Below are 15,582 nucleotides of genomic sequence, written 5' to 3'. Positions count from 1 at the left end.
AAAATATATATGTATAATTTACAGAAAAAGGGTGTCTGTGTGTATTTCAAGATGAGAAAAAATAAGCAATTTGTATAGAGTAGTGAGCTTGAAGTATATAAGTGCGTAATCCTGTGGATGATGACTATTCACATCGACGATCACAAGCCAATAAATAATATAATAGTTAATTTGATATATATAATATAAATATGACAGGTTCTTTTGCACTTATTTATAGCCATTTTATATATGAAAAAAAAAAAAATAGAAAAATTATTTATTTAATCGTTTGATAATACTGGAGACCAGATTGGTATATTTAGCAAACAGTTGGTGATATAATACGCGTATGCCACTACATTGTGTTACCGGTATAATAAAACTAATAACTATACCCCTCTTGTCTTTGTCTATTTTAACAAATGTAAACCCCAATTTTGCCACATGAGAAAGGGTCACTACTATACCTTTATGTTTAAACTGTCGGCAAAAGCACGGCTCAACGCATAATGGACACAAAATTCAGAACAATATTGTATGTTTTGATGGTCTATTGTTGTCATTTGTATATATATTTTTATTATGTTTATAGCCTTAATGCTCTAAATTAATTTTACTTTTTATATGTATGATCAAGTGGAATTTATTCATTGATATATATATTTATTTGGATATTTATTTTTGATATAAATTTTAAGGCTGTTTTTGTTGATAATGAAAATAGACAAATAAGCAATAAATGCATGTGTATTTATAGAGAGAATAGTTCGAAATTCTATCGCCATTCCATCAGCAAACAATTCTCAAACCCCTGTTAAAATCATAAGATTTACAATAGCTCAGTGAATATATATACACACACAAAGGCTTGTTGGTTTATTCTTGGATTTATTGCAAATTTCAATTGCATTCTACGACGACGAGTCGTTTAACAACATGGTTCAAGACGATGAAGATGAAAAAAAAAAAAAAAGTAAAATAAAAATAATGGATAATAGCTAAAAGCGTAAACAAATAATTGAAAAAGATAATTTAAAAAGAAAAATCAAGAAAAAAAAGAAAAAAGAAAATAAAAGGTTTTTACTCCATAACAAATTTTTGAGTGACGATTATTTGGACTGAGTGATGGGCTGATCAGGTCTCCAGGTATTTTAAGGGCCTTCGTCAAGCCGGAAGGATTGAGTTTCTCTTTTTTTTTTTTTTTTATTATATTAGCAAGTTTTTTTTTTTATTTATTTTTATTATTATTCTTTTTCCAAGTCAACCCTTTTGAGGTAAAATATTTTTTTTGCCTTGTTGAGAAGAAAAAAAAATCACAGGTATATAAAGTATGGGTCACTGCGGGTCTCCTGTGTCAAGGGGTAAGCCCGTCTAGTTTATGCACACAATGATGGACATGGATAAACGATGCTACAGAGAATAATAACGTATTAAAAAAAAAAAAATATAAAAAAAAAAAAGTTGCTGTATTGCTATTTTGACACGGTCTATCTTGTAGCCGTTAACAGCAACTTGTGACCCCCTACGAGGTAACTGTTGGACATCGTGTCGAACACAGCTGGATATAATCAGAATATTTCTTGAGATAAAAAATATACAAGTTATGATTTTTAACATGGTGTCATATGATTCATATTTTTATCATTTTCAAACAATATAATGCAAAATTAATTAAAAAATATAAACGAGAAAAGACGATATTTTATTTTTCAATTTTTCTTTCATTTCTTGGGATAAAAAAAATTCGAGTTATACAAGCAGCTATTGGAGTATAATTATTGTTTGTTGAAAATAACAAGACAGTAATTTTGTAGATAATAGTATACTCAACAACTGATGCAAGAAAAAATTACATCTCAATCCATCAACAAGCCTCGAAATATCTAGTTATAATTTTTTTTTTTTTTTTGCAAAATATTATAAACGCTATTTGAAATAACTTTTTTCTAATGTCATTGACTGTTAATATTTTTCACAATTGCGCAATAGGTCTTTCAATAAATTATAAACCACCTGATCTATCTCAATTCAGCAACCTTATCATATCCATATATACACTGCAATCTCAATTTATAATAATTTATATCTAAATAAAAATATAAATTGCTGCAATTAAATTAAAAAACATCTGCAGCAAAGTTGACTTTATACAACCACAACAATTTAAACCAAGTCAGAAACAACGATTTGTTATCAATTGATTTTTCAATGAACCATAAATTTCCCAAGTAGTAATGTCCAGTTGAATATTTTTCCACCAACTTTATACATAGTAGTTATATAAAAAATATATAAAATCACAAATGTAATAAATCAGTGATCAAATCTCCGCAACTTTTATTCAATAATATACGAGAATAGTCAATAAAATAAGGAAGTAATTTTAAAACAAGTATCAAAAATAAAATACCTATATAATTCAATTGACATTTAAAATTAAATTATAATATATATTGTTTGTTAATTTATATGAAACAATATATGAAAAGGCGTTTGGTTAACAAATTGATAATTGGAGCAGAACTCGATTTGTTGTTGCAACTAGTTTGACAATCAAATATATAAATATAATATATATATATTGCTGTGTGTTTAATATTATTCTCGAGGACAAAAGTACCAGCGTAATACTGTGGAGACATATCCAGAGGACATTTATGTCTATCTTGTACATAGCCAAGGATAATACATTATTATCGGTGAGTGTATTTTGTGTGGTACATGCGGAATACATGGCTGAATGCCATCGCCGCCGTCGCCAATGTACCATCAGACACTCTTTCTCTTTCTTCAACCAAACTTTATGCTATATACTGTACTTCTGATTTAAGAAAAAACACTGAGAAATGTTTTGTCTGCGTACATATATATAAACAAGCTTTGAATTTCTTGGTTATATTCTCTTGGTTCTTCTTTCGTATATTTATTTATTTATAACAAGAGAGTGCATCAGGATATCTAACAGAAGATCGGTTTTGGTTGTTGTTGTTGTTGTTGTTGTCTTATTTTGAATTCCCTAAATTGGATTGTAGGTTTATTATTGATATACCCAGTGCAATACCAACTACAGGGTAAATCATGTAACAATTTTACAATTCAAAATTTATAATACTGACTATTATGTACATCATGAAATATATTATATTAATTTTAAACTCGCAGGTATGAAAATCCATATCCATGATTTGATAATGAAAATAAAAATAAAAAATATAATATATTTAATCCGCGCACGCAATTGTAATAGGGAGTGAAGATAAATAAATAATATAATTTATTGGGACATGTGTGTGTGTGCGCTCTTTTATGTATGGATCTAATAAAATTAATGTTTTTTTATTTAAAAAAAAAATTTTTTTGTGATGGGCGTTGACGGTCACATGACGACAAACATAAACAAATGTTTCGGTTTTATGTTTATCCGAAACGAATGTTTGTCACGCCGCCTCTTGATCATTTCAATATCCATTCCGTAAGTCGGATCATGAGAACGAAGAAGTTTCTTGTTTGCTTGATTTTTTTTTATATTCAATTCGATGCTTGAGAGCTATATGTATTTTTTTTTTTTTTTTATTCTCTTCTCGGTTCAAATGTTGTAATCGATTTTGCAGACCAGTGTATGTATTCTGAAAGTAGAGAGAATATATACACTTCCTTTCGCATGATTGTTACAACAAAAGACGGATGTTGATTTTAACTTATGGCTAAATGTATATACATCAACACATGATCAGCCTTGATTCCACGCAATCATCGACCAGTCATTACAATCTTCATGGTCAAACAACCAACAAGAATCAGGATAAATATCAAAATATATATATTGATACTACTCTATGCTTTTTTTTCATAATTTTTTCTTATTCAACTTTATATATATTTTACTGGATTTTAAAAATTATATTCTTGTATATATTAAATTGGCATATAACATCAATATTATATGCGTATACTTAATAAATCAAAATATGAAAAAACGAGAATTGTGGAATTTGTTCTGGTTCCTTCATCTTGTAGTTAATTTTTTAAAATAAAAAAATATATAATATTAATAAAACATACACACACAGACAAGCTGCTTCCCATTGCAAATCTCCAAGAAGAGTTGCAACAAAAAAAAAAATAAAATAATAATATAAAATAAATAAAGACAAACAAAAAGAGAAAAAAAAAAAAAGGGGCATCAAGAAAAGACTACATACAAGATGCCTCTAGGTATTTTTGCGTGTTTCATATCTTGTTAAAATACACGCACGCACACGCGTAATAACCAATATACATATATATGTTGATGCATTTATATATGAGGATAATAAGTACATGGATTGGGTGCCACGCGATACCTTCCACAAAGCGAAAACTCCTTGATATTGCTGATACTCCAGGGGCGGTCTCTTTAACCAGGTAAAACTCCGCCTGTAATGTACCTGGCACGCCTCTGTATATATGATTTTATTTTTTAATTTTTTAAACAATTTTTTTTTGCATATATTTACCAATACATCAATCATCTTGGAAATTATATTTTCAAGCATATTGTCGCACTAAATTTTATATAAATTCACAATGTCATCATTATACGACATATTGAAATTTTATTTATAAATTTTTTTTTTTTTACATCATTATTGTCTGATTAATTTTTCAATAATGATTTTGATTGATGAAAAATAAATTCAATATTTTTCATATTATTTTTGATAAGCTTGTATATTGGTTGATTTTTTTTTTTTTTTTGTTTTTTGCATGGACTTTTATTTTACTCGGCTGACCTCGAACAACAAGATCAACATACTTAAATTTCATGATGATAGTAACATAAATTTTTTAACAGTCTTGAAACTATATATATGTAGATTTTACAAATATATTTATATAGAAGACCCTACTTGCTTGTAAATATATTTTAAATTAAACTTTACAATGAATATGAACTTCAACGACATAAGCAATATTTTTTCTATATTCTGATTTGTTGGATACAGAAGAAGCCAACTTTACATATTTTTTTTTTTATGTTTTTATTATTATTGTTTTATGTTATTCAAAATATATATACCTGCGAGTGTATCTCGAATATCCACAACAATGTTGCAGGACTGCTTTATCAGATTTTTTTTTTTTTTTTTTTTGCATAACTCTTCATGTTCTTAGTTTTGTTTATATATGGAAAATTGCCGCAAGGTGTTTGGCCATTGTTTAAATAGTCTGACAATACAATAAAACTTTTTGTTTTAAATTTTAATTTAAAATAATTTTTTAAAACTATTTTAGCTATTTTTTTCTGATCTTGGATTCAAGTTTAAGTCTCGAGTATTTTTTTTCTTTTAAAATTTTTTAATATATATATAAAAAGTTTTTATTTTAATATTTTTTTTATTATCTCAAATGGAAATATATATATGTAGTTATTTAAAATAACACAATTTTATTGTATAATTTTTGATTTACGAGATGGAATAATTTTTCATGTGATAAATTTTTAAACATAAAAAATAATTATGACATTTATAAAATATATACAAGTTGCGTTGATAATTATTTTTTCTGTAGCTGATTATATTTTTGTGTCACATCAAGGCGACAAAATAAATATAAAAAAAAAAAAAAACATGTATGCATAGATTAAGTAAACATATAGTATTACGTTTTGGAGTCTAATTGGTTTATCAAACTAAAGCTTGTTTATTTTAAATGAATAAAGATTGGGCTATTGCGCAGATGATAAACATAATGATTAATAATAATTCTCCTTGAAAAAGATAAAAACACTGACAGCATACAAATGCAATATATATTTATATTTTTTTTCTTTTAACAAACTTATCGTGTCACGCCTTTTAGTTGAATTTGAACTCGCTTGATTCATTTATTTATTTATTTAAATAAATTCATCATTTAAATGAAAATGATTCATAAAATCGTGATCTGAATTAAACTTCTTTGTTTTAAATTTAACAAAATTTTATATTAATAAAATTAATCCACGATTTCGTATTAATTCCACCGTCTTGTTATTATAATTTAAAATTTTAAAAAATATATTAAGCCATCATTAAAAAAATTCAATTTAAAAAAAAGCCTCCAAAAAAATAAAAAAAAAAACCATGAGAAATGAAATAGAAAAAAAAGCATAAATCTTCATAAATCTTGAGATAAATTTTTATCGCTTTTTAAATATAGAAAAATAATAATAATTTTTTTATTTTTTAAAATTTTTCACATATCAAATAACATTATTATTTTTTTTATTTAATATATATTTTATTTATCAATTAATTTGTCGTGTCATATTTTAAACTCACAGCTTTTTTATAATATGAGTTTTAAAAAAAGTCATATGGCAATTTTGAAGCAACATATTGCAAACAACTAATTTTTAGACCAGCATAACTGTTATGTATACTAGAAGATAAATAATATATTTTTCTCTTTTCATCTCTTTATCTCGTTCATATACATATTTAACTACCATCCATGAAAAATTGATACCGTGTCGTCAGCTTGTAAATACTTAATGAAGTGTGGGAACCCAGTTGACCGTATATTTTTGATATGCGGGATTCAGTATTATATCTACATCTTTTTTAGCATCAAGTTTGCCAGATATACTTAATCATCTGCCACGTGCTTTTTAAATTCTTTATTTTTTTTTTTCTTCTTCTTTTATTACAATCAATTTTAATCTAGACAATATAAAAATAAAAAAAAGAAAAGATTTTGTCATAATTGTAGACGAAGAGGCCATGGAACCAAGTCAAGTAAATATGAGACTATCGTTTCGACGATGGTACTGCATATTTTGATACTTTTCTCCGCTCATTTCTCCGCATGAGTCAATTTGGGAGAAATTCGGAGTAATCGCGGAGAAATTCAGGAGAAATCGCGGAGAAATATTTTCACCAGGGGGAGGGGCTTGACAATATGCAAACACCTTAATAGTTCCATAAACACTGATGAGTTCAGTCTGATTTATAAAGCCAGTGTTCAAGAATTTATCCAATTAAAACTTGGAATGTTTAGACTTAATTGTCTGTATATTTTTCAATGCTAAGTTTAAATATTATTTTTATTTTTCTTAAATAATTGTCATTGTTAATTTTAGAATTACAGAGAATAAAACTTAATAAAATGTACTTAAGAGATAAAATTTTAAAAAAATATATATTTCAACATCTGGAGACAGGAAATATGTTGTTTTTTTAATTTTTTAAGGATACCTCCTGTATAGTTTTGAAAGATGCACGATTAGCTAATATATATTGAAAGTGTGAAAGCCTCAAAAGTATATAAAACGACATAAAAGTTGTAGCAAAAAGAGAAAAAATTAAAAAGAAGCAAAATAACAAGTTGATAAAACGAAAACGAAAAAAAAAAAAAAAACAATTTTGTATAATAAAAAAAGTATAAAAAAATAAGAAACACAAGCCGCAGAAAAAATATACGAGTCCCATGTCTGATTTTTGGAACGTTGCTTTCGGTCTGTGTGTATTGCCATGACTGATTTATTGTTGCTCGTCGTTGAATCGTCGATCGTTTGGTTTGATAGCCATCAGTGTGTACATATATGTAATGGTAAATAAATAAAGAAAAGTATATATGTATATTGAATGAATAAAAATGAGATAGAATGATGATGATGCTGATGATGATGACGATGAAGAAGAAAAAGAAATATATATAAAAAAATTAAAATAAATAAAAGATGCGCGTTGGGATGATCGAGGGGCTGAATAATGCCTTGTTGCCGCCGTTGATGTTGTTGAATTCTGGTGATTATGTAGCCACATTATTTTAAAAGTCGTTTTAAATGTTGATACCGATGGACGAGTCAAAAAATCACCGAGCGTAACCCTTATTGACATTGACGGTTACATCCACTTGTATAGAAATGTGAGCTTGAAGAGTCTTACACATATTGGACTGATTGTTTGACATTTTACGATTGGTTGGCCACTGAATATATTTAACAGGGTACAAGTTTCCATTGAAGAATATATGTGTATATACCTGTTGCTTTAACAAAGTGCAGTGCATATATAGCAACCCTTATATAATAAATTTCCCTAATTATATTTCATTTTTTCTTCTTCTTCTTCTTCTTCTTTTGATTCGTCAACAATAATTAATAAAAATAAATTAATGATAAAAATTTTGTATGTATAAATAATTTATACACTGAGAATTAATAACAAAGGTATTTGTTTGAAAAAATATTTGATAAATAATTAATATATATTTTTTATTTCTGTTTGAATTTATAAAATTATTAAATTAATATTATTTATTATAATTTTTAAATAGTAAAATTGTATTGTTTGATTTTTTTTTAAATTATATTTTTATATCTTCAAACGATATATCGAAAAGTTTGGTAAAATCAAAAAATTTTATGACTAAATTTTTTATAAAAAAAATAATTAATTAATTAAAAAGCAAGTTGACTTGAAAATTTAAAAGAAAATATTTTTAAATGATACAAGAAAATAATTTGGTCATTTTAAAAATTAAAATAAATTTTCAAAACTTATCCTTACTCCTTACAAAAATTTAAAAAAAAAAAAAATTAATTTAAATTTCCAAGTCTTAATTGCATTTATATATTTAAGCCTCACATGCTCCAATAAATGCTTCTCGAAATAACAAATTGTTTTATTATAAATCATATTATCACACAAAACTCGTTTATTATTATTAAGCAAGAAAATTAAAGTCAACATTAATTTTTTCAAATACAATATTTTAATCATTTAATTTAATTTATTTAAATAATAAAATTGTGTTGTTTGTCAGTGTCAGTTGTTAAAAAATGAAAAAAAAAAGGGTTGCATAGTTGTATCTCATCCTCACATAATTATTATATTCTTATCTACCTATCATCCACGTTAACATCAGCAATCTCTCTTGCAAACTGGAAACAACCATGAAGTTAAACCACCAGTATATTTTAAGAATAAATAAATAATATTTATACACGTGAATGAGTAACAAAGACAACAGCATCAAATGTGTGTAAAATAAAAGTAAAAAAATATATAAATAAATAATCTCTCTACTCCAACAAACAGAGTACAAAAGTTATAAAGAAAAAAAAAAAAGGACAAAAAGATATAAAAAGGACAAAAAATATAGCTATATATATACAACACAAGTATAAGAACAGGATCATCAAGCAGACACTCACTATTCTCTCCATCATCTATATTATCAATGTAAAAGAAAAAGACACGTATATACTTCATTCGTTAAAAAAATATATATACACAAACTATAGAACATCCAGAGAATATCCACGGAGTCGCACGGAGTACATAGTGGTTGGTGTGGTGGTGGTGGAAAATAACCTAACGAAAATCAACGATGTCATCCGAGAGAACTGTATTCCCATGAAGAAGGGGAATTCAAGTTAAACTTGGTGGGGTATTTCAAAGCATTTGTGAAGCTGCACAATGCACAAGAATCAGTTGTCCAAAGTTGCTTCAACAGTGCACCCACGTTAAATTATTATTATTAATTTCAAACATTTACAATTAAACACGCGTTTATTCATTAATTTAAAAATAGTAATTTAAAAATTTTTTTATTCATTATCAATAAATAAATACATCAATAAATCTTTAAATAAAAACAAACAAAAAAATGGAATTGAACAATATATCATGATGAATAACAATCATAAATTATTGATAAGTGAATTTAATAATAATAATAATAAAACAATTGTGAATTTTTAAGTTAAAAAATATAAAGTGAAAGGTGTGGAGTGTAACAAGTACACAGCACCAACTTATAACGATGAGTGCGTGACGAATGAGGATATACATTCCATCGAGGTGAAGAAGAAGCCGAAGAATAAAATTTAAAAAAAAAAAGTTTTTTTGAATAAAAAAAAAAAAAAAAGAAATCTTTAGTGTATATCAGTGTGTTTTGTGTTATATATTTTATTATTATTTTTTTTTTGTTCATTTGTGTATGTGTAGAAACTGTGTGGTTCCAAAAAAAAAAAATAGAAAAAAAAAAAATTATTTTAAAAATTGGATTAACAATAATAAAAAAAAATAATGATGGAGATTTTATCATTGAAAAATATATTAACACAATTTTCATTGTATTTTATGTTATTACTATTGTCATTGGATAATGGTAACAGTGGTGGTGTTGTTGATGGACGTAGTATAACAAGTTTAGAATCACCAAAAGGTTGTCAATGGGGTGATAATACAAAAGATAATAAAGAAAAATTATTAATATGTTATTTACGTACATTATCAAATGCAAATTATATTATTGGTAATATATCAGCAATACAAGCTGATGTTGTAACATCATTAAAACTTGAATGTAATGATGCATTATTTGTTGAAAGTTCATTTGAAAATTCACAAGATTTTTTAAAATCATTAAATAATTTAAATGAATTAAATATTGCAAATTGTAAAATGCGTTATTTATCTGGTGGTGTATTTACATCATCTCATAATATACGTAATTTACGAATAAATACTAAAAATAATGATTGGTCAGTTGGTATGTCACTTGAAATTAATCGTGATTCATTACGTGGCCTTGATAATTTACGTAAACTTGATTTAAGTGATAATAATATTTGGTCATTGCCAAATGAATTGCTATGTCCTGTACAAGGTTTATTATCTTTAAATTTAACAAATAATAAATTACAAGATGTTGTTTCACTTGGTTTTACAACTGATTCATCATCAGGAGTATCAGCAATTGGATCAACAACTGGAATAACATCATCATCAACAACAACAACAACATCATCATCATCATGTACATCAAGCTTGGAAGTACTTGATCTAAGTTATAATGATTTAAATGAATTACCAGATCGTGCATTTATTAATTTAAAAAGTTTAACAACATTAAATATAAATAACAATGAAATACGTCATGTTGGTGATCATGCATTAGGTGGTCTTGGTAAATTATTAAAATTAAATATATCAACAAATAGACTTGTTGCATTACCACCAGAATTATTTAGTGATACAAAACAGTTGCATCATCTTGTACTAAGTAATAATTCATTGTCAGTACTTGCACCAGGTTTACTTGATAATTTAAAAAATTTACAAACACTTGATTTAAGTAATAATGAACTGACAAGTCGTTGGATAAATCGTGATACATTTACAAATTTAGAACAACTTGTTGTACTTGATTTATCAAATAATGCATTAACTAAAATTGATAGTAATGTATTTAAAGGTTTATATAATTTACAAATTTTACATCTTGAATATAATAATATTGATACACTAAGTGATGGTTGTTTTTTATCATTAAAAAATTTACATTCATTAACATTATCACATAATCGTATAACACGTTTTGATCCAAATCATACAATTGGTCTTGTATCATTGGTACAATTATTTCTTGATAGTAATAAATTAACAAATATACATCGTCATACATTTATTAATGTATCAAGTTTACAAGATTTTTCATTGAGTGGCAATGAATTAACAACAATACCAGATACAATACGTCAATTAAAATTATTAAAAACTCTTGATTTAGGTAATAATAAAATATCATCAATAAATAATGAATCATTTTATGGATTAAATGAGCTATATGGTTTACGTCTTGTTGATAATAAAATTGAAAATATAACACGTGATACATTTACAACATTACCAGCATTACAAGTATTAAATTTAGCAAGTAATTCAATACGACATATTGAACAAAGTGCATTTTCAAGTAATTCAGTATTACGTGCAATACGTCTTGATTGTAATGAGCTAACAGATATACGTGGTGCATTTAGTCATTTAACAACACTTGTATGGTTAAATATATCTGATAATAAATTATTATGGTTTGATTATAGCCATTTACCAGCAAGTCTTGAATGGCTTGATATGCATAATAATCAAATATCTGAGCTTGGTAATTATTATATGAACAATGATAATATTAATATTAAAATGCTTGATGCTAGTTTTAATTTAATAAGTGATATAACTGATTCAAATATACCAGATAAAATTGAAACATTATTTTTAAATAATAATAAAATACGTAATGTATCACCAGGTACATTTATGAAAAAAATTAATATTGAAAAAGTTGTATTATATGGTAATGAAATTAAACATATTGATATGACAGCATTTAATATTCAACAAGTGTCTATTGATAAAGCATTACCTGAATTTTATATTGGTAATAATCCAATAATATGTGATTGTACAATGGAATGGTTACCAAAAATTAATGAATTATCACGTACACGACAATATCCACGTGTTATGGATTTAGATTCAGTTATGTGTGATATGATACATATACGAGCAACACCTAAAAGACCACTTTTATCATTAAAATCAAAAGATTTTTTATGTAATTATGAAACCCATTGTTTTGCTTTATGTCATTGTTGTGATTTTGATGCATGTGATTGTGAAATGACATGTCCAGATAATTGTTCATGTTATCATGATCATAGTTGGTCATCAAATGTTGTTGATTGTTCAAATGGTGGTTATAAAAATGTACCAGATAGAATACCAATGGATGCTACTGAAATATATCTTGATGGTAATGATCTTGGTGATTTAGGTAGTCATGTATTTATTGGTAAACGTAGACTTCAAATATTATATTTAAATAATAGTGCAATAACAGCATTACATAATCGTACATTTAATGGTGCACCATCATTACGTGTATTACATCTTGAAGATAATTCATTACGTGAGCTACGTGGTTTTGAATTTGATCAACTTGATGATTTATCTGAGTTGTATTTGGATCATAATGCTATTGCTAAAGTTGGTAATACAACATTTAATAAAATGAAAAATTTAGAAATTTTACGTCTTGATAGTAATAGAATTGTTGATTTTCGTCCATGGGAAGCATTTATTGGTACTGGTGTTGATGCTAAAATAACACTTGAGGGTAATGCATGGAATTGTGATTGTAGTAATACAGAAAAATTACGTTTATGGCTTTCTAAGCATAATGGTGATTCTGGAAAAATGTATTGTCGTGATGCTACTGAAACATTAGCACAAGCACTTGAACGTTGTGGTGATCCAACAACTGAAATTATTAGTCGTGGTATTATATCAATAAATAGTGATGGTGTTGCACCATTAATGGGTGGTAATAATGGTAATTTTGTACCATTATTAGCTGGATCACTTGTTGCTATTATAATATTATGTTTAATGATTGCACTTGGTTTTGCATTTCGTAAAGATATACGTTTATGGGCACATTCAAAATATGGATTAAGACTTGGTAAAATAGCATCATCATTACCAGATGATGAACGTGATCGTTTATATGATGGTTATATTATATATAATGAACGTGATCAAGAATTTGTTGCTGGTTGTTTATCAGCTGAATTAGAACAATCTGGTTTAAGTTTATGTTTACATTATCGTGATTTACCACCAGCACATCCACAAGAAGCATTACCATCAGCAGCAGCTGCAGCTAAAAGAATTGTTATTGTATTTTCACCAGTATTTTTAGCAAATGAATGGCAACATCAAGAATTTCGTGCAGCATTACGTTGTGCTATGGAAACAATAAGACCAGCATCAAGAAGAAGACGTGTATTAATATTACTTGCTGCTGAAGCACCAAGACATGATACTGAATTACAATTATTATTACAAATGTGTCAAGTTATTGTATGGGATGATAAAAGATTTTGGGAAAAATTAAAGTTTTCAATGCCTGATCCAGCTGATAAAAAACGTTGTAATAACAACAACAATAATAACAACAATAACAATAGCAATAGAAATGATGGTAAAAAATTACATGACAGATATATTGGTGGTATTAGAATACCAGCACGTTATACTGCTGCACCATCAGCACCAACACCAACAATAACAACATCATTATCAACAACAATGACAGCACAACCAATTGATTTATGGTCAAAACCAAATGGTATGCTTGTTGCACCAGTACATCATGCACCAACACCAACACCAACACAATCAACATATGTTAGTTCAGCATCAAGTAGAACTGAAGATGAAGATAGTGGTGCTGAACATCAACATTTACATGGTGGTTATAGTGCATTACATACTGCAACTGGTAGACCAGCAAGTCTTTCATCACGTGGTAGTCATTTATACAGTACAATACCTGAACCACCATTAGTACCATTGGCTTCATCACAACATCATCAACAACAACAACAAAAAAATAATTCAGTAACTACACCACCACCACCACCTCCACCATCAACTTTACTTCCTATAAATCCTCGTACTTATTTTGTTTAGTAATTGTTAGTAAAAAAATTAATTTTTTTTTTTTAATTATTTTGACTTGGACTGGTGTATATAAATTTATTTAAATTGAGAATGTATGTATGTATGTACGTGTGTGTGTGTATAAAGTGATGTGTTAAGTGTAAACGAGTATAAACTTTTTTTTTTCTTTTAAAGATATATCAAAGGTTCATTAAACCAAGACTGCTGAAAAAAAAAAAATATAAATATATTGTGTGAATGGCATGTGTGTTATAAAAATTGAATGAATATATAGATAAATAATAATTGAATTGCAGTGAAAAGCGTGTAATTATTAGCTGTCAAGCACAAAAAAAAAAAAAAACATTTTAAAAATAATAACGAAATGAGTGATAGACTCGATGAGATGTGACAATGACCCTCAGTACTGATTAAACTCAAAATTGCATTTATGAATTTTCTAATTGTTTTTTAATTTTGTTTTTTGTTAGATAACATTATTTTTTTGTCAGTTTAATATATTTTTCAATTATTTATTTCGTTTATCACTGTCAGTTTGTAATCTTTGACTGTGACTCTTCATTTAAAGAAAAAAAAGAAACATTTTTTTTTTTTTCTTTCTAATTAAAAAAAAACATAGAGGGGAGTCACTCAACGCTTATTAGAAAATAAGATTTTTTGTACATAATGTATCTACTTTTGTAAATATAAAAAAAAGAAAAAAAAAAAAGCTAATTGTTGATTTGTTTGACACAAATCATCATCGATGGGGTAATTTATATCCGCATGAAAAAAAAAAATACTAGCAACAAAGAACAACGATTAAAAAAATAAAATAAATCTTAGATAAAATAATAAACTATTATTATAATTAAGTATAAATTGTTGTAAATAATATCTTCATTGCATTTTATTCACATCGCTATGAAATTAATAAGAAAAAAAAATCTATATCCACAAAAGATTTTATTATATCAAAAAAAAAATTCATTCTTTTTTTTTTTTTTCTAAAAAAAAAGACAAAAATAAATAAAAAAGTTTTCTTTCATTGAGAGAAAATATAAAATTAAAAAAAAAAAAAAACTTGTTTTATTATTGAATTATTAGCATAAGGAATTTTGTCCTAGAAATTTGCATGTAATTTTACTTTCAGATGGAAATTATATTAGAGTGAGTGTCATCTAATAGAATTGTGATTTATTTTGAGGCAAACAGTTCGACAAAGTTTTTGATTCTTGATATATCATTTTGACAAAAAAAAAAAAAAAAAAATACATGTGGTTAAGTATAAAGTTGTCATTTCGTACAGTGATCACGTCTGCACTTATCTTTCGTT

At 26.4% G+C, this 15,582-nt stretch overlaps 1 protein-coding gene across 1 annotated transcript; it reads left to right on the top strand.

The window, feature by feature from the left end:
• Nucleotides 1–9,389: 9,389 nt before the first annotated feature.
• On the top strand, nt 9,390–15,176 carry LOC122855509 (toll-like receptor Tollo). The gene has a single exon (XM_044156936.1). The coding sequence runs from the start codon at nt 10,044–10,046 to the stop codon at nt 14,274–14,276; it is 4,233 nt and encodes a 1,410-aa protein (XP_044012871.1). The 5' UTR covers nt 9,390–10,043; the 3' UTR covers nt 14,277–15,176.
• The last annotated feature ends 406 nt before the right edge of the window (nt 15,177–15,582 follow it).

This window comes from Aphidius gifuensis, linkage group LG4 (genome assembly GCF_014905175.1).
Source record: "Aphidius gifuensis isolate YNYX2018 linkage group LG4, ASM1490517v1, whole genome shotgun sequence".
Taxonomy (NCBI): Eukaryota; Metazoa; Arthropoda; class Insecta; order Hymenoptera; family Braconidae; genus Aphidius; species Aphidius gifuensis.
This window is presented reverse-complemented; position numbering and strand designations above follow the sequence as displayed.

Excerpts from the sequence above, each read along its gene's own strand:
- LOC122855509 (XM_044156936.1), top strand. The coding sequence starts at position 10,044 with ATGATGGAGATTTTATCATTGAAAAATATATTAACACAATTTTCATTG.